The sequence below is a fragment of the Meleagris gallopavo genome, chromosome 7 (assembly GCF_000146605.3).
Source record: "Meleagris gallopavo isolate NT-WF06-2002-E0010 breed Aviagen turkey brand Nicholas breeding stock chromosome 7, Turkey_5.1, whole genome shotgun sequence".
NCBI classification, from domain to species: Eukaryota; Metazoa; Chordata; class Aves; order Galliformes; family Phasianidae; genus Meleagris; species Meleagris gallopavo.
The window spans coordinates 34,906,926-34,927,291 of NC_015017.2; the positions used below are offsets into that span (position 1 = coordinate 34,906,926).

The 20,366-nt window shown below is 38.8% G+C and overlaps 1 protein-coding gene across 3 annotated transcripts in view; it reads right to left on the bottom strand.

The window, feature by feature from the left end:
• Positions 1 to 32: 32 nt before the first annotated feature.
• Positions 33 to 20,366, bottom strand: part of LOC104911850 (nck-associated protein 5-like) — a 32,831-nt gene continuing 12,497 nt past the window's right edge. For 2 of the 3 annotated variants that reach the window (XM_010714062.3, XM_010714061.2), the window contains exon 5: positions 33 to 1,471. In XM_010714062.3, the coding sequence (XP_010712364.1) occupies positions 1,193 to 1,471 (279 nt within the window). In that variant the 3' untranslated portion in view covers positions 33 to 1,192. Of the gene's footprint in view, positions 1,472 to 9,931; positions 10,001 to 20,366 lie in introns of all 3 variants that reach the window. The other variant, XM_019617341.2, reaches the window with a different exon arrangement.

The following is a 20,366-nucleotide window of genomic DNA, read 5'->3' on the forward strand; positions in this document are numbered from 1 at the left end:
CCGTTGGTGGGACGCGCTCCCACAGCCCCGCGTACACAGGAGGAGGTTTATTTAAGAAAGACGCCTCGGTGAAAATCTCTTAAAAGTCGACGCGAGTTTACAGCGGGAATGACTTAGAACAAATTGCACGAAGCATTAACGCAGACGATACAGTATCGTTTCATAGATTAACAGGTGCTGGAGAAACCGCGGGGTCAGAAATATCCCAAATAAATCTGGTTTACAGGTCGCTGTACAAAAAGCAGTTATAAATACTTCACATCTAGAAAAAATACACCGAACCTTTCAAATAGACTTTCCCTCACGTATAAACAGCCTCTGTAGAAAAACAAAACCACACAGGCGGCCCGGCTGAGCGGTGCTGGCTCGTGCCCACCGCTCCTCACGTGTCACCAACAACTATTGCAGAGCTGACGATTTAATTAGACAAAACGGGGACAGAAGATAGCACAAGATTCGGGAATGGATGGGGAACGCTGATGGGAGGAGGTGGAGAGCAGCGCAGTGCCCCGACCCCGTCCTTCCCAGCTTGCACGTGAGCTGAGCAGTCCGCACCAGCAGCACCGCCCCGTTATTCATGTGCTCGCCATGCTGTAAGCAAACGCCTTCTGCAATAGGACACCTGTTGCGACACTGTAGCCGAAATGCACCCTTCCCTAGAGCGCTTGTATGGAATTGCACTAAAAATAAAAATATATTTTGCAAAAGGTGTCTACAAAGTTCCTTACAGATGATTCGGTAGGCTCAGGTTTATGGACACGCAGTGTTTCTACATAGTTTTAAGACCAGAATAAGTATAAATCTTCATAAAAAAATCTACTAACTTTTCTGGTTAATATTAACATCAATTTAAGTCAGTAATCTGCCATTACGGGAGCATAGCACCAACATAATATTTATTGCTGTCATCTCTCCCTACAAATATATCTTTCCAAAATATTTACACCTATACAAATATTCATAAAAGTGCAAAATTAAGACTTTTCTCTGTGTAGTCACTTGTGTGGAGCGTTGAGTCTCCTGTACTGAGACAAATGCAGTGCTGCCTTCCTTATTGCTGTGTCATGAAGACCAAAGCTGAGAACAGCCTGCCATGGGCACAGTGACACGGGGTGAGTTCTGTTCCTACTCCGCTCTCACTGCCCGCTTGCAGCTCCGTAAGTGCTCCCTTTGCAGCCGGCTGAAAGCGTCCTCACACGTCGTTAGAGCCTTGGCTGGCACAAGAGGAGAAGCTGTCGTACAAAGAATCGCTCAGGGACTCCAAATTGTCCACGTCCTGCCTATCGGAGCTGTTTAAGGAAGATGCTTCCTTCTTTCCGTTTTCTTCCTTTTGTCCTTCAGCTTTGTTCAGACAGTTCTCCTTTTCTAATAAAAGTACGTTATTGCTGTTAAATTTATTGAGAGACTCCAGGGAAATTCTAGATAATCTGGTCTGAGAATCTTCTTTTGTTTCTTCAGTTTGCTTCAATTTCTGCAATAAGTGAGAAAAGTATTAGAAATATATTTCTTAGAAAAAAAAAGTTATTCTACTACACCGTTAATTACCATCTTTCCAAAGTTCACAGGGATAGAAGAAATAGATTATTAGATGCTTAAATCTCTATTGTATAAATAGAACATTAACGCCCATTTTAGGATAAATCATAGCTTCAAAGCTATGATTGTCTCATGGCTTCTGCTGAGGACTCCAAGAGACTCCAAGTACAAAACAGTGCTACTAACATTAAAGTAGCATATCCTGGATTTGTACGTGTTATGCATTTTCAGCATCTTCACAGTAATTTACATCTTCTCTTGTAAGAATACTTTGGGGGTTATGTTTAAATTGGTATTTGTCTGAGAAGAATTTGGAGTCCTACCAAAAAAAAAAAAAGCAAAGAAAAAAAGAAAAAAAGGCAGGTAGACATGTTCCGAGGAGAAAACAACATTTTCCATAACTTACAGACATAAATGAAAGTTGCTAGAAAATAACCTCACATTTTGCATGTATAAGCCTATTGATTTCTATGAACCCAAACCCTCTCCGATAGAAAAGAAAGCAACAAGACAGGAAATTACAGTGAACTGGGCCAATCCCCACAGGCCAGAATCAATCAGATATTGGCCAGGCCTACTCTGAGAAGAGCTGTAATTCTGCTGGAACACCGGACAATGTATTAGCACATTATATTAAAAACTCACAGTAGGATTATACAAGAACAATTTTATCCCTTTGTTACCTACTGGCATTTTCAATCAGAGATCTGACCAAGGAATAGTTAGGGAAAAGCTTAGGGAGCAGTTCAATAAAAATGACCTGCCTTCCATATACAGGGTGTTCCGAAGTCTCTGTAACTAACTGCTCTTACAGATAACATTATCACAGAAATAGGAGATAACATTCAACATTTTATAGGGCGCTGGGAGAGGTAAGATGCGAGAATTTTGAGATACGCTGTCAGAGTGCAAGCCATTGCTCATTTCCAGTATTACCATTAGATAACACAGACTGCAACGGTAAATTACTGTCAGTCTAGGACATTAGTATTTTGGTTTAGATAGAAAGTGAAATGGTAGTCTGAGCACACTGAGAACATAACATGGCCAGATGTATGGATGCTGTGGGTCACTGAGTCTGCAGTTGTGAATGTTCATTAGAATTTCTGGAAAAATTCAGGTTTCCAGTAAGTCACTGCTCACCCTTGGAGGTCTTGGGCAAGAGGGAGACCTTCCTACATAGCTGGATTGCTTGTTTTTATGGATATTTATATAAAAACGCCAATCTAATGATTGTTGACATTATGATCTTGTTTTTTTCATAAACTAACAATGCCTGGTTAGTATGCTTATGAAATGTTTCAAACAAGCTTAAGCAAAGCAGTAGGACATGCTAAAGTCATTTGGTTCATCATGTTTGATTCTGATTTTACATCTTCACTTTCTAGAATGATAGTATTTTCTGAAATAGAGGAATATTACCCTTGGTAGCAGTAATAAACGTGAATTTAAACCCTTCCATAGAAATTTAGCTTAAAAACTTTAGCTTGAAAAGTTATTATCTTTAGTATTTGAAATATTACACACTATTGTCAAAACAGCTGTTTCACTTCTGTGCACGTCAGATGAGAAAAATCTCAGATACAACATCAATAAAATATATATTTGTGCTTTCTGGAGAGGCCTACAATGTTTGGTGTACAGAGCAGTGCAGATGAAGGCTCAAGATAAGAATGGATCTTCGGCCAACTGAAGAATAGATCTGAATCACAGGACAGACTGGAATGAACTCATTGGTATATTCTACATACATGCAGTATCAATCATTTATTATACTTCACATGTACTGCTTAGACTAAAATCGTGCTTAATCACATCCTAGTTTGTCATTTAATATGAAGCTAACAGTTAATCAAATATATTAGAGAAACTGCAGAGAACTACAGGGAACTCACTAGAAATTTTAAGTAAAATCACTGAACCAAATGAAATTGAAGTGAACTGAAATGTAGCCCATCAATGCAACCCACTGGCAAAAGATACACAGAGTAGTGGATAGTATGGGACTCACAAATTTCATGCATGCAAGTGCAAGTGCTACTATTACAGTAGCACCTACTATACATGAGGAAAAAAGCAACAAAGGAAAAAACCTAAAAGTCATGGCAAAATTTATTACTAGAGACAATAATTGTATTCAGAAATAAGTTGTGAATATTTTAGGACATTCAGTTGTTCTTTTTCCATGACTTCATGCTTCGTTGTCAAAAAAAAAAAAAGAAAAGAAAAAAAAAGAAAGAAAAGTTCTGCATTCCTTTCTTTGGCACCTTACTGAAATACTATGCAAATATGTATAAGAAATGCTCATGATCTGGAAAGTAATACTTAGGTTTTTTTTCACTTGAGGTAGTCTACTTGCATGCAATACACTTCCAGGCATTGTGTTAACTCTAGAAGTGAGGATCACCAGTTATTGCTAATTCGATAATTAAACAAGAACGTGAGGACATTTAGGCAAGGAATATTAATATGCCAGAACTGTACTCAGATATCTGATACAATAAGAGTGATCTTATCTCACAATTTTATTACTACAGCTCACTTTAATCATCTATTAAATTTTCTGTTAAAACGCATTTGGGATAATAATTCATATGATATACTTGCAGCTATAAAATTCAAATATGACATTCCAATCCTTGGCATGTGGAAGAAAACTCATTCACATCCTGAGCTCCATGGGAGAAAATAAAATGTTTATGCAATGAAACTAATGTAAGCATCTCCTTCATCAGCAAGTCATTTTTCTTCCACGGTAACAAAATTATGTATGTTCCTAGAGGTGAAAAGACACTGATAATTTCTGTAAACTTGGTGCCTCACAGCAAATGTCAGTTCTGGTTCTTTAAGAATCTTTTCTCTAGTTACTATAGATACAGCTTGGAAGAATTACTAGAATATTTACTTAGGTCCATCTTTCATTGTTTCCTATTTTTCACAGCAGATGCAACAGTTGCTAGATTAAACAAAAGTCAAAACCAAAACAAGTATTAGAATCTGTTGATCAATCACGTAAGTAGGTGGTTGAATAGCATCTCTATATATAGTTTAGTCTGTGCAGGTATGTTGTGACTTCAGCAGACACAGATACAGCAAAGAACAGGGGCTGGCCCAAAGATGTTACTTTTGTGCATTTTACAGCAGATAGTTCACTAATGCATTTGGGAGTCACAGTAGTTTTTCCTGCAGATAAGGAACATTTTGGCAGCAGATCACATACATTTTGTATCCATGAGAACTGGGTGAGATTTGGTAACAGCGTACAGAGCACCCAGCCTCGAAGGCTTCAGTAAAATCTTTCCCATATTTACCATGGCTTTCTGCATAATGAACAGGTCCTTTTATCACCATAGGAGAGATAGATAGCATTTTGTTGAGTGTTGCTAGAAGAGCTAAGATGGGACCAACAGTGTGTTCTTGATCTCAGAAGTAACACTTAAAGCCATTTCATCCTGAAGGTGTTGACTCTGCTGGTGACTATTTTGCACCTGTTCTATGAATACGTAAAGTGTTTACTGCATTCAGCATGATCATTTATGCATTCCTAAATTCAGGGAAAAGATGTAGTCACAGATTTTGGCCCAAGCCAGAATAGGTTCAATTCAGGAAAGATTTTCACAATGTCTTTGTAATATCAATGGCCCATCATCCTAAAGCAGATCAGTTTACAGCTTATTTTACTTATACTAACCTTATTTCTGGATAGAAAACCCACACCGTTATGGTCTCAGGGCAGGGGCAGCATTTGTTCTATTCTGTGTAAGTGGAGAGCTTCCCACCTAGAGTTCTGGAGTTAGTCATTATGGGATGCCTTATACCACCTGAGAGCACTGACTGGTTGTTAGGAGAAACTCTACCTGACATAATACAGACGTTCATCACAAGTCACATTGCTTCAAAATAAATTCATGAGTCATGAATCAGAATAATGCTTTCCTTGTTGGCATCATCCTAAAGGGAATAACTAAAAGCCATTAGCGATATAATAAAATCTGGCATGTCACTTCAAGCACAGCAAATGAGGAAAACACAACTAGCCTGCAGCTCCACTGATACAATATAAATAGGTGTTATTTCTACATTAATACATCCAAATAGATTTTTCTTAAACTTTAAAAATGAGAGGTTACATGTGGGTAGAATGCATTTTCAGTGCTGTGTGATCAAGAACTAGTCACAGCTGTGCAGGATGGCAGGAGGATTTTGCAGGTCTAACAGAAGGTGCACAGTAGGATGGACTAGTTCATGGTTACGAAGGACTCCACAGTTGGCCTGCAGAAAGGAAAGCAACAGCAAGTCCATTTCTTCTTCTATGCAGTCACATGCAGAATCTCTGACTGCCTGCAGGTCAGGCTATGCTTATAAGGCATGCCACAGCCCAAAATTAGCAATGAACCATTCTGCAGGATAAATGCATTTTCCAGCTGTCTAAGTTTAGTTAACCAGCAGTTTAAGGAGCTCAGAGTCGGTTACACACAAGAATAAAATGAACTTTATTTACGTCTCTCATGCACTGGGCAATTTAGTTTTTAGATTAACACAAAAGCAAAAAGGGCATTGCTTCAAGTGAAGTATAACTGCAAAACACTGTTGGGTAAAAGCAACTAAATTGCTATGAGAATTAAATATAGATCAACAGAATCAATATTTAATTGTATAACTCAAGGTCTTTCATTTTAAGTCTGATCTCTAATAGGAAGTACAAATTATTTTCGCATTTTTTTCTGTTATTATTTAAAGTTTTATTGTCAGTGAGAACAATTTTCTAAATTTTTACCTTTTTAAAAGTTCTGTTTGTTATTTTGTCTACTTACATTCAAGGCAAACTTGATCACACAGTGCCACTGCTTATTTACATTCAGTTTTACCATTTTAGATTCCTGCAGTCCTGTAATTTGTATTTATGACACAATGGGTCTAAGTGGGATTATAGCATTACATAGAGTGCTCATATATAATGTGTTCAGTTAGGTGTACTGAGATGCAGTGCAGTATTCTGATCAGGTATATATTGGTGGGACTGGAAGTAGCCTCTCACTGAAGTAGCCTCTCTGTGGTGTTACACACTGGTCTGCAGATTTTTGTGCCATGTACAAAGGTGTAGCACAAAAAGGGTTCACTTTGGTCTCCTATCGTGTGTCAGCTTTCTGTCAGCCGGCCAGGACAGAATGCAAGGGCAGACTGTGGAAAGGAAGTCTCATTTAACCAGACTGATGGGAACGTCAGGTGGACAGGTAACACTCTGAACTGAAAGCAGTCATACAGACATGTGCACGAGACTACAAAGGTGAAAGCTGTAACCGCACGACCTCTGCTGTATTACAGACTTCTGCTGTATCACAGCTGAGCTAAAAATGTGACGTTTGAACTTCTTTCTCTTTAAAGCATAACCTTCAATAATAAGTTAAGACTTGCTCTCCCCTGTATATCATCAGAAGCCTTCATCTATTTTCTCAATTGACAGTAAAATAATTTTTGAAATAATGAATCACACTTCTTTTCCCCACTTGAGCAGAAACCCCATGATATTTTGATATGGCACAAAAATGACATTCTCAAAGAAACATCATCAGATTTTCAAGATAAGCAATACTTGCTGACTTCTTTTCTTGGGGAAAAAAAAAAAAGATATGGAGTATTTTTAAGCTCATTAGTCTCATACAGCAGTGTATGGGAAAGCCATGTATACATGGGTGACTACTGATCACATTCGACTTTATGGGTAATATAATAACAACAAAACAGAATCAAAGCTCACCCAATGTATTTAAGTGTAACAATCTAGAAATATATTTAAATTTTAGGAGATCATTCCTGATGGTCCTCAATTGTAAGAAAATTACCTTAGAGGAAATAAAGCTGATTAGCATGAACCGTGTATAACTCGTAGCTGCAGATCTGGAGAAAATAGCTGTTGCTTAATGAATAGGGGACTGAGGAACTGAGACTTACATTGTCTGGCTTGAATCCTCGTGTGGTTTAGGTGATAAAATATCTTAGTGAACTGTGCCTTGTGCTTTTAAAAGCACAGTTCTCACAAAGTGATGAGATGACTGGGTACACTCAGCACTCTAATGCCAAGAATGTCATCTTCACAATTTACAAAGAACATGATTTCTATGTTGATAGGACAAAACTGTTTGACCTGATTAGGCATATAAAAACCCTCTCTGAACTTCTGCATAATTTAATAAAGATGAACTTTCAGGTCCCAATTTCAAGGTAAGGTAAGTCTAATCTTTTACCTTTTGCTCAATATGAAAGGAATGTCACAAATATGCTTGTTGTCTCACAAAGCATCAGAATGGCCACTGGGTGGATCAACAATGTGTGGGCAAAGTTTATTTAAAACTTTGTAAGGCAGCATAATCCCTTGGAAATTGGTAATTACATTGGTAGTAGACAGGTGCTCAGTCAAGTGTGTTTAGGGGGATATATTAAAAAGAAAATAAATTAAACACATACTTTTTCCAGAAGATAATCAAGACCTGGCTCTGTTCACATTGGTAGAATGACCAGTTATGCTTCTCACAGAAGGAACAAGCCCACTAAAAGCAATGCTCACTGCAACCAGAGCTCATCACACGGCATTAAGGGCGAGGCATCCATGATGAGAAAGGAAGCTGATCTTCAGTTTTCAGAACATAAGAGACTGAACATGAACAAGGCATGCAGAGGATACTTTGCTTTACTTTTCAGAGATCCTTTTAGCTTTATTCATGGAGGGAGTTCAATAACAAAATTGTACTTATTTTTCAGTGATGGGAAAAAATCACAGTGAAAAAAAATCACGCTGAAAGATAAGTTTGGCAACAAAGTTATTGAACATGAGAGCCATTTTAAATTCAATACTATTCCTTTATGCTTAGGGCCATTTTGTCAGCCATAACCTGCTGAATGTTATTGGAACAATATGGTCCTCATCTCCACTGATCAGCCTTCAGAGTTAATTTTACCACACAATATTTTAGCATAAAGAGGTTTGTCCTGCTGAGGAGTTATTTTGATGAAGGCGTTGATGCTTGTTTCAATAAAGAATGGGCTTTATAAACAATGGATTACAGTTTTAGCCTTGACTAAGAGCTTGGAGGAATCTTTTTTCAATTGAGATATCCAATTAGAATTGCATCAAGGAGGGGGAAAAGTGTAGTAAAATAACGATTTTTGAAAGCTAATGCAAAATTGAGCTCTTAAAGAGACAAATTCTATCCAACATTAGACTGTAGCAAAAATAAAAAATAAAATAAAATTGTCTCAAATCCAGTAAATGCAGGATCATACTCATACAACATGTAATTTCGCTGACATTTTCAGTAATCGGGGTCATTTTTCTGTATGGTTGAGCTATTCTCAGACTCCTGTTCCTACGTATTAGCTGTGTTCTTACCTGTCTTCATCCCCCACCTTTGGCTTTTTTGAACAAGACTATTTATTTTGGTAATTACAAGGGCACTTATCTCCTCACTCTAGTGATGTCTGAGTTCCTGGCCTGTAATGTCTGTATGTCAGTCACCCAGCATACTGATGGAAAACGGAATTGCTCTTCAAGACTTATACTGCAAATGGCAGTTGGCAGTGGGTAGTAATTTTCCACACTAGTAATCTCTCTTTTGAGTACTGGACCAGATTCACTTCAGGGTAGCCTCTGAATACCCAAGGTACATCAACTGAGCTAAGGACAAAAGGACAGAAGGTGCAGATCAAGACGGAGGGATGTTAGTGGCAGGACCAAGAGTGAGTCAGCAGTATGAAGACACAAAATAGTAATAATTCTCCCAGTTACGAGAACTAGCTTGTCATATGCACAAATAGGGCTGCCATATCTGCAGGTGAGTTCAACGAGTACAAATCTCTGCTGGAAGATTTGCAGAGGAAAAGAGGGGAATGTCCTTCTTACAAGTTCTAAAGATGATTCACAAACGTCATTTAAACTCAGAATTGAGCTTCACAGAAAACATTTTTCTCATTTTTAGCCTCTTATGAGGACAGCTGGGAAGAGAAAAACAATCTTTCCAGACCCATCAGTCCCCTTCTGCAAGACTGCACATTCAGTCACCGTGGAGGGAACCTCCATATATGTGTACTTGGTGCATGCGCATCAGAATGACATCTCTTCCAAACTCCCACCAAGCAGAACTATAGATTTTCTTTATTCTTAAAAAAAGTCTTAATTATGTGCTTAACCCCCAACCCCATCCCAATAAGAGAGTTTGTTTAGAAGCTGTCATTTTTCTCTCCATTCCAGATTTCAATTGACTCCCTGCCAGTGGACTTTTTCACTTCGAATGAATCAAACCAGAAGTCATTGCCCTTTCTGTGACACCTGGCCTCTGGAAACAACTAACAAAGCTCCCCAGGTATACCCTCTTACATTAGAAGGTAAATTGGGCCCTACCTCAATGACAGATGTGGTTTACAGGATGAAGCTAGGCGATCATGTCACAGGTGGCACTGGCAAGCACTCCTGGAGGCAGCAGAAGGACAAGCTGTAAGCAGGCTGCCTTCTCAGTAGACCTGTTGCAGCTGAACTATCTGCATGCTGTTTTCTGATCCTGGGCAATGAGACTACAAAAGTTCCCTCCTAATCAGAGCAAGGGACAGCACAGGTGCAACTAATGCACTTGCCATCTCTTAAGGTAGTATTATGATCTGCACAATTTTCAGTACTCATTCAAGCAAAGCATGAATTACAGAGTGGAAACTTGTGCTTAGGTTCATCTGCTATCAAATCCTACCTAATAGTACAGATATTTATATGCACTTTCTAAATCTATGCAAATGATTTATCTTTGCTGAAGGGCAGAGAATTTGAGGGGCAGAGGCACAAAAACTTTGAGCAAAAGTTTTAGATAAATGTTGCAGAACCAAACTGAAAGAGAAATTTTCTCTTGCAACATTTAGTTCATTTCAGTACACCCAGTCATATCAATAAAGAGTCCATAGTATAAGTCAGCTAGAAAATAGATGCTATGAAGGATGTTCCATTTTATGTGGTTTGAATTTGATTAGTGATTAGTCTTGGCAGTTAAACCACATGGGAATAGTAATCAAGGTTCTCTGCTGCAGTTCTGTAACAACTGGAAAACACTGTTGGCTCATGTCCCATACCATGATGGGATATTAACCTAAAATCTAATTAATCTATGAATGAATTACGGTTCTAGAAATATACTATATTATAATCAATTCTAAGTGAGTTCCTAACAGAAGATAAGATGAAGAAAAAGCTGTAAAATTACTAGGGGTTGATAAATTCTGTTTACTATGACTGATGATTTTTAGGGGGGATAATTTTACAATCCATCAAACTTTTGTCAGTTCAAGAATCATGCTGCCAAACGTATGCAGTAAATTAATTTTTAAATTTACATATTTATTAAAAATCTTATTGAAAACAGCAGGAAGTAAGCCCTGTTTGAATAATAAAATAACTTGTTATTCTACTGGAAAGAAAACAAAACAAAAAAAAACAACAGCCAACCTTCTATTACGATGATTTTATAGTAAGGCAATAATTACAAACAGCTACATGGATTAGTTAACCAAACAATGTATTAAATAGCCAACCAAAAATTAATCAAGAATTAGAAAAAAACAACAACAAGAAAAAAACACTGTTGGAAGATAATCAAGTAAAAAAATGTAATTAAAAAGCTGAGAAATTCATGGCTGTTTCAGATGTGCTTGAGGACATGTTTGCTAACACAGAGGCCTGCTGGCATAAGCTCCTAGATTCCTGCAAAGGCATGGGAACCTGCAGGTGCCTGCTGCATGGCACCCTGCTCAAGGTGCTGGAGAGGAAAGGAGCTCCAACAAGGTAGGGCTGCACACACAAATGTGCCCAGAGCTTTGCACTGCTGGCTCAGAAGATCATACTGTGACCCAAGTTCCTGCTTAGTGCCCAAAATGGTGGAACTGGGAAGAACAGTGGTTTGAATTGAGCAAGTAAAGGGCTTCACAGACCTGTCGAGTTCTTAGCTGTGTTTGTTTTCAAGGCCTCAATTCTGTGTTACCCAAAAGTTAAAATGCTTTTCTGGAGCAACTTTGACATATTTGCTCTACTGCTGATTCCTTATCCCATAGACATGCTCCAGGTATTAAAGGAACACTGGTGTCCTCCTTTTTAATTCCCCTAGTCTCATCTCCACCATTATTCCAGTTTTGATTGACTACCACTATCACTGCTGATTCTCTTGCTCTCTTAAGATGCTTACTTTTTCTAAAATGCTATTTTGCACAAACACAAACAAAACACATACATCCATCTAGCCTTCATCCATCAGAAGCCAGAACTGCACAGCTGTCACAGCTCTGCTTCCTCGGGCAGCCCTCCCAATTGTCTCGTGCTGGACTGACATTGTGGAAGGGGCCTCTTTGACTGATTTATGTAGTACCTGGTACGTGCCTGAATACTGAAGCCTGATTGCTTGAGAGGATCCATGTCATTTGGAGCATCTGACACAGTTGTCAGTTACTGGTTGAAAACAGTATGCCTATGCTGGTGGTAACAATCTCAAGATAGAAACAGGCTAAAACTAGATTTAATATTTTGGCCAGTGGAATAAAATGTATGCTGATGGAAAAAATAAAGATTGTTGCTAATCTCCTATCGAGGAAAGGATGCAGTCCTGGGCTGTGACCCGGTAACTATATGGATTAATGCAAAAGGAAATGTGAGATACGACTATACGCAGAGAATCGGCAATTCTTGTCACAAATGCAGACTGCAGATGATACTGCTTTGCCCAGCTCTAAATGATGATCAAAAAGAAGCACAGTGAATAAATAACCAGAATAACGCTGAGCATTGAGAAGACCACTGCTGGAAATGCAGATGGATGTTCCTACAGCCAGGAAATTTATGAAGTGTTCAGCTTGCCTCCCAACTTAAAAAAATAAATAAAGCAGTGATACATGTTGTGATTAACAAACATACCATTTGGGTGTTATCTGGAGGAATGCTAGTCTACGTTTTTAGGTTTGTTTGCTTCATCCTTTAGATACATCTGTTTCTGGTCAAGAGAACTTCTACCCTACTTTGTTTGAACAAAGCATAGAAAATATCATTCACTTGGATCTGGTCAAGGTATTAGTGGTTGCAGACTCTCTTTGAGGGGCACAGCCTGGAAACAGCAAGGAGTGAAAGCCAAATGTACTCAACAGTCCTTTGTCTTTTCACCTTTGCCTTTTCAGCAAATTAAGGTTCAGGTTCAGGCTAAGCAGCTTACAGGATCTATAAGGCTGGCAAACACTTCTGCTGAATCTATTCAAGCTATAAAAATCTCCTACTAGAATGTGAGATGTTTTTATGACAAGGCCTTGTTTGTTTGCTTTCCAGAGAAAGGAAGCACAGTAGAAGCGTATGTTGGGAACCACAGTTCTGCAGGGTCTGATCCCCTCTTTGACTGTAAGGAAATCTTTGTCAGGAACGATCAAAGTAGGAATTCAGCGTGGAGATGTGGACTCAGTCTCCTCACTGTGGACTTCCCTTTTTTTGTGTTGATTTTGCTTCAGTCTGTATATATATAAATACAGAAATGTAGAAGTGAAGGGACAGCCAGCCACATGAGTGCATTTTCTGTACAAATGCTTTAGAAGATTTATTGACCTTACCAATATAAGGTTACTGCAGTGTTAATGCTGAAAACTGTTGTGAATACTGGTAATGCAGAACGTGTTCCTATGTCTAAAATAGAGATGATAATATTGTTAATATAATAGGCCACTAGGAGGACTAAAATACAACTGGAATTCATGCAGATACACTGTAGAGGTAATATGCACTCATTTTCTGAATGACTAAAGATGGCACAAACAGGAAAATTGGACTCAATAAAGTAGCTCCCAAGCACATAATTTGAATATTGTTGCTGAAAATTAACAGACATCTGATATTTACTGACATATAAATCCATTTTTTTAAATGTTGATTTCTTCAATGTTTTAGATTATTCAGGGTTTGAATTCTTGTAAGAATGGAATAAAAATTTTGGCCACGGGGCTTTTAGAAGAGCTCTGCATGGATAGCAGGACTGTTGAAGGCAGCACAGCTCTGCTAATGCAAAACTCATGGCCTCTCACGTTCTGAAAGTTCCTTAGCAATGGTTTGTGGTTAGTTCTTGTGGTGCAAGACCCTATCTTGAGTAAGAGTCCTGATGAGTACATTAAGTGATTATTTACTTAGCATCACTACTGGGCTCCATCAATGTCCTCAAAGCATTCTGCTACAAGTACTGGGTTAAATTCTAAATGTAGCTGGAAGGTATTTCTTATATTCTTTATTTTAAAAAGGGGAATTTAATAGCAAAAGAGATTTAGCAATTTGGACAGGCAGCCAGAACATTATCTCTACAGCCCCACACTCCTAACTGTTAAGCTCTTTGTTTGAATTTGAAAATTCATTTTTTTTTTTCTTTGCAGGCAGAAAATTCTCCATGGAAAGACAGAGGCAGAGGCCTGTATTGTTCTCTTCACTAGAGTGCATCTGCAATGCTCCTCACTGTACAGGACCTGGCATTTGATTCAGTGTATGTGGTAGTTAATCAAATGTTTTGCACTGACTTCAGTAGACTTTGGATTAGACTCTTAATGCATTAGAGAGATGAATTATTTAACTTACTGAGTTCCCCTAGAAACAAAATATTGAGCTGCAAACAAAGCTAACAAACACCAAATGGGATACCATCTGCTGCAATGAACAAACCACAACCAGTTTCCCCCATGCTTGAGAGTCTTCCAAAATGAAATTTGAAATAGGTTTGTTAAACTCCCAACTGTCTCACAAAATTGGCTTAGCACAGGTTAGCAAATGCTAATGCCACGAGCAACAGCAAGCCAGACTATGATATATCAATTGGAATTGTCTCTAATTTTATTTCAATTGGACGTCTCTGTCTGAAAGCTCAGGGGATTTCTTCTATCCAGAGCCTATGGAGCCAATGGAGAAGTTTCTCTTCATCCTCCGTGTCCTAGGGCTATGGATACTGAGTAGTTTCTTCCCCTGAGTAAATATGCATGGTAATTATCTATAATGATGCACCATAAATCTGGATCCTTCTAGCCTTTGATATCTAGGCTCCATACCAGATAACCTTCTGGGGAACAAGATACAGAAGTGAAAGAAGTTCTATCTCTTGCAGCAAAGGCAAAAGCTACCTGAAATCCTGAGTCCAAAGTATCAAAGTTCATAGTCTGCTGAGTGTGTAGGCTCTCAAACACTTTCACAGGGACAGAAGGACAATGCACTGCATGTGGCACCATTACTGAGTACTTTTATGTAACATGAGAAAAAAACCACACCAAACCAACAGTATTTGCTCTGTAGAATGAGACAAGTAGATAAATGTCTTCATACTTAAATTTTCTACATACCTAGACAACTTCATCTTCCAGTATACCCCAACAAGTGATGAAATTAGTAAGAACAGTACTTTGGAAGACTATTCAGTCTTTATCTGATAACAAGAAAGGTTACAGCTCTCCACATTACTCAGCTGTTTTAGATGGTGACTACTGTTCTTTGGCTTGCTCTGCTGCCTCTGTTTTCATCATTGTGCTAATGATGGCATAATAGATTCCATTTTTTTCTTGCAATAGAATTCATTTATAGAAATACAATATTATAAAATTTGAACTCTAACTGGCTTGTTACAGTGGTTCTCAAGAACAAGGATGGATGATGTTCCAATAATAGCAATGGTAAAAATATTCTGTAAAATGATATAAGCGATACAGTTACAGCACTTTTGAGCTGCTCATACTCTAATGGTACGGAAAATGCAATTAAAAAATGGGCTTAGAAGTACAAACAGTTCCATTATGATATGATCTTAGCTGTAACATTTTAGGACCAGATTAAAAAAGACGGAGTATTTGGCCTTCCCTTTAGCTCATGGGAAATTGCCTGCTGAGGTTCTGTGACACTGCCCACAGAGCCAATGTACAGCAGGAGCAGGAGGATGCTACTGGTCTGAATTCTGCCTGACAGAGGGAGAATATCCAAACCAATTTTTGAGCATCTATGTAAACACCATTATTTTCACAGGATCCAATGTGCAAAGCTCTAAAAAAAAGCTGCAGATTTCTAGCACCCTCAAAAACTGGGCAGCCAGCGTCTAAATATGAATTTAGGTACTACCATTAGGAAACAAATGAAGCTTGAAAAAACTGGCCTGCATTTGTACTGATTAGGGCTGCAGGTAAGGGTGCATTTGGCAGCTAGGCTACACAGGGCAAAATAATGCTTGCAATAGTGATTAGGAAGTATGTGCTGGCTGCTTAGCTACTTTATCAGTTTCAGGCAATGTCTGAAAAGCTCTTACATCTTAGATCTGCTCTGCATCTTAGTACATGTGGTACAAACAAGCCTCCTGGTCTGGTAACTTCTGCATATTCCATGTCTTGCTGGATTTTAGACACTTATGTTATTAGAAATGTCACAGACTATTAATGCATGATTAACATTTGAATTTTAAAATACTCAGCCATATAATATATTCATATCTAACTTCTTCATTCCCACCCACCTCTGCTATATATTCTTCATCCACACAAATCCATTTAATGTCTTTTTTTACAGTTGGATCTATACTGAGTACTCAATGACACGTGCAATAAGATAACAGAAAAAAACACTTCTAAATGTTTGACTGATAAATATTCAGACAATTCCTCAAATAGTCACTTGAGGCTTTAATTACTGAGAATAAAACTAGAGGAGGTAAGGAAAGTTCTGAAGGCTACAGCTTTTTATAGCATCCAGAAGTTTTGGTGACCTCTATCAGTGCACAGGGAAAGACTGGAGTAGCCCAGGCAGTACAGGGAGCTGAGCTGTGCAGATGTGTCTCAGAGCTGAAGGGAGGGCAGTTTGGGCTGAGGGAACTGCAACATGATACAAAAACATGCAGCACTCTTAGCTTTTGTGGAAGATAAGTAGGTACCTGTCATGGTCTCAGTATTCCCCATCAAAACATCATGTAGTGTACTGTAATGTATAGGGATAGGTGGGATAGGTGCCAGGAATTGGATCATTAACACTTTAACTCCCAGTACACTACATGATGTTTTGATGCGGAATACTGAGAACCAAAAACAAAAAAACATAAAACCATGACAGTACCTAAGATAAGTCATCAAATCTTATAAGCTTTCCAAACTTCCCTGTGTCACTTACTGCTTATACGTTTGCTAAATCCCATGTTTATTTGACCCACCAAACACAAATCTTGCTTTCCATCAAAACAACTCCACAAGGCCATGTGTTCATGTAACGTGGACAAAATACAGTAAGAAATAGAATATTTTCCTTCAGCACTTACCATAAATGAGAATGTTTAAACTTAAAAAAATACCTAATATTTTTCAGCAGGATGCACACAATCTCAGTGTCACATTGCATGAAATCAAATATAACTTCTTATTTAAATAAAAGGTGAATCACTTTAGGGAGATAAAAATAGATGGTGGAACAAACTGTAAACATCACCAAGCTATTGCAAAATGATTTTTGCAAATACGTGACATAAAATTTGCCTTCTTTTCAAAGAGTATGCTGATCAGGATATTACTTCCCATGCTCATATGAAAACAAAAAGCATCCTCTCAAAAAATCCTGTTTACTAACATATTTCCAGTGTCCTGCCACAACTGCTGCTAGGATCATCTGTGCAACTTGTCCTCGTGTATTTTGCTCAGAACAGAATGCTCACACTAATGGATTGATCATTCCCTGCCCTTCTCTTCGTGATGTTTGAGTGCTTTATGCAAACACATCACTGTTATAGATGGAGATGGCAAGTTTCAGCTGGAATCGCAATTCACAGAAGTATTACAGCATTATTCATCTCATTTAACTCTGCTAATCAGATGCTCCTCTTGGAGTGAAAATATTTTCCAGTCTCAGAAAACAAACAGCTCACTGAATACCTCTCTGCCTTACTGCTCTTCTCTCGATTGACTCAATCCAATGTTTATTGAATCCAATTTATTTTTAGCTTTTTATTAATAATATCATTTCTACCATTACTACAATTACACTGTCTTACAAGCTTACTAATATTCATCATTTACTGCTGCTACTGTGCCCTGGATTCCATTTTGGCTGACAGTATTATTATTATATTCCAATTCAACACAGAGAAATGAAATGAAAGCTTTATTTCCAGAGGACCAACGAGTGCCTGGTTACAAATGGCAGAAACATCAGTACACTTTGGGCCATGCTGCAAACCACAGCAGTTCCATCTGCCAAACTTTTGTGGAACAGCTCAGAACATTTTCCACTCTGGGAAATCAGCTTGCAAATGATTCTTCTACTCGGTATGTGCTTCTGGTTCTTGTTAAAAGAAAGGATTTACCTAGTTAAGCCCAGGAGCCACAGTGTCTGTTAAATCCTTATGTAATCTTGAGTTTTGTAGGTAAACAGACATCTACAGTGCTCACTGTCTGTCCCTGCAAGGCAGTGAGCAGCGCGATGCAAAGGTGTGGGTCAGCAATTCTCTGCCACAAGTTACCATGGGATTTGGCATTATGTGACACTGTGCCATCAGCACCAAAACTGTACCTACATGCCTGGGATGCTTCAAGTTCTTAACTTTCCTACTGGAGTTGCAGCTTTTCACTTCCTCCGCATCTTCTCTCAGCCTCACATCCCAGCGATTCTCCCGCTAGCCTTGCACGCCATGTGTTCTAAATGCCACACAGCCTGCTGTGCTGTGCCAAATGCTTCATGTCCCTCACCGATAGCCAAAGACTCTTTTAAAACTCGGTGCTAAAAGACATCTGAGTTAAAATGCCGCCACCTACCCATCCCCATAAATACACTAAACAAACATAAAACAGGGAGAACTTTTACACCAGCTGGAGGGCTAGGCAGAATGGGGTTTGGTGGCACAGTACTAACATTATGGAGTCTGTTACTGTTAGAACTATATCAGCTTTTTTACAGTATAAAGTCCCTTGCATGATATTTAAAATGTTTTTCCTTTGGTGGACTCTCCCTTACATATGTCCTTTTCCCTTGCCAGAGCTTTTTTATGCTTAATCAAGTTATAGAAAATGTTATCACTCTCCTTGCTGCTGAACCACTCTCCACTGCATGCTATTTTTCTACAGCTCTCAGCAGTGAAAGAAGCTTCACTTGCTTCACCTAGAAGGCAGAGGGAGAGAAACGAGTCTCAGTATAACTGCAGCTTTTTATTGTTGCCAAGCTAGTTCCTCAGGCTAACTGTAAGAATGTTCTTCCACACTACACAACATTTCTTTTAAGTGATACACGTCAAGTGAGACTTTGGTCCCAGGAGACTGCCTAGCAGTCTTCAAATTGTTTGTTTTGCTGTCTCTTCACTTCACTTTTTGGAGGCGACTTTGATGGCAAGATACGAGGAACAATGAGACCTGATTAGGAATATAAGACTCGATAGCAGATCTTCGGGTGTGAACCTGCCCTATGGAAAGGAAAAACATGCAGAGATGTGGGATTTGTTGATGTCTGGAGACAACCTAGCCTATTTCTGATTCCCTATTTCCCCACGCTGAGTTGAATCAGGCTTGAGGCTAGGAAAAATATTTTTAATTCTGTAATACTCCCATGGGTGATGTGGTAAAATCTGTTTTCTTATCAGATCATGCTCCTGTGGTTTTTGTCACTTATGTTGTCAAATACTCCTATGAAATTCCCTTGACAAAAGATCTTGCATCAACTTGGATAATTACTCAGACAGTCTTTGCTTTGGCAGAACAAGCACTGCATCGTTCATCTGAGGATCACACACCTTCACTTAAACAGAAAGAAAGGCTTGCAGCCCTCAGCCGTAGGGAGGGGGGTGACGGCTCCCCTCTGTCTTAAGCCTGGCAAGGAAAACAGCAAAAAGGAGGTGCACTTTGCATAAATAAATTACACAGTTGTACAGTTAGAGCACAGAAATGTGTAATTTCTAGATATTTTCTGTCACTGGCAAAGGACTCCCTTTACCTTCTATTAATTTTCAATATAATACTTCGTAAAACTTGCTTCAAACTCTCTATTTGCAGTAGAATGGCTCCTACTAAGTCAGTTCTGGTAAGTGGAAACACATGCAGCTTAGAGACTACTGCACCTGCCACATTTTGAGAATGTGAGGTGTAGGCTGTGGGTCCTGGTCAACTCAAGCACAAGGCTCAGAACCATGCCCGTCTCATTTGGGCAATGCAAATCACTCTGCTTCCAAAACCAACATGCTGAGTCCTAAATGGACACATGAGGGGCAGTTATCCTTTCCTTTGTAGCACTTAAAACTGCTGCTGGATCTTCTCTACACACCCTGTGCTAACATGCTCTCCATTTTGAAGATAAAACACAGAAGCATAAACACAGTAAAAGGCATTTGCAGTTCTTGTGACTAGGAGGATGAAAGGATATCTGATCCTGAGTGAATGAGATCATGCAGTGCTAAGCTAGCCTCACTTAATGTCTACATTAATAAACCACCTCCCTAAACTTATGCAGTGATTTGATATACTGATTCCATGCATGAAAGAAAAGCATTGATCTTAAAACACAAAAGTCAGAGAATGGTTGCAGACTTATTCCCTATCTACAAATCTTATGATGGCAGCATGTTTCTCAACATCTTAGTCTCACTGGGCCTAGAAAAGGAAACAGAACTGATTCCCTCTGCACCTGATCATTCTCCTCTGTCTTAAGCTCAGTGAGGAAAACAGCAAAAAGGAGGTGCACTTGATGCATTGCAGGCATACAATTAGCACACAGAAAACTATAATTTCTAGATACTTTCTATCACTGGCAAAGGAAGTCCCTTATCTTCCATCAATTTCCAATATAATACTTCGTG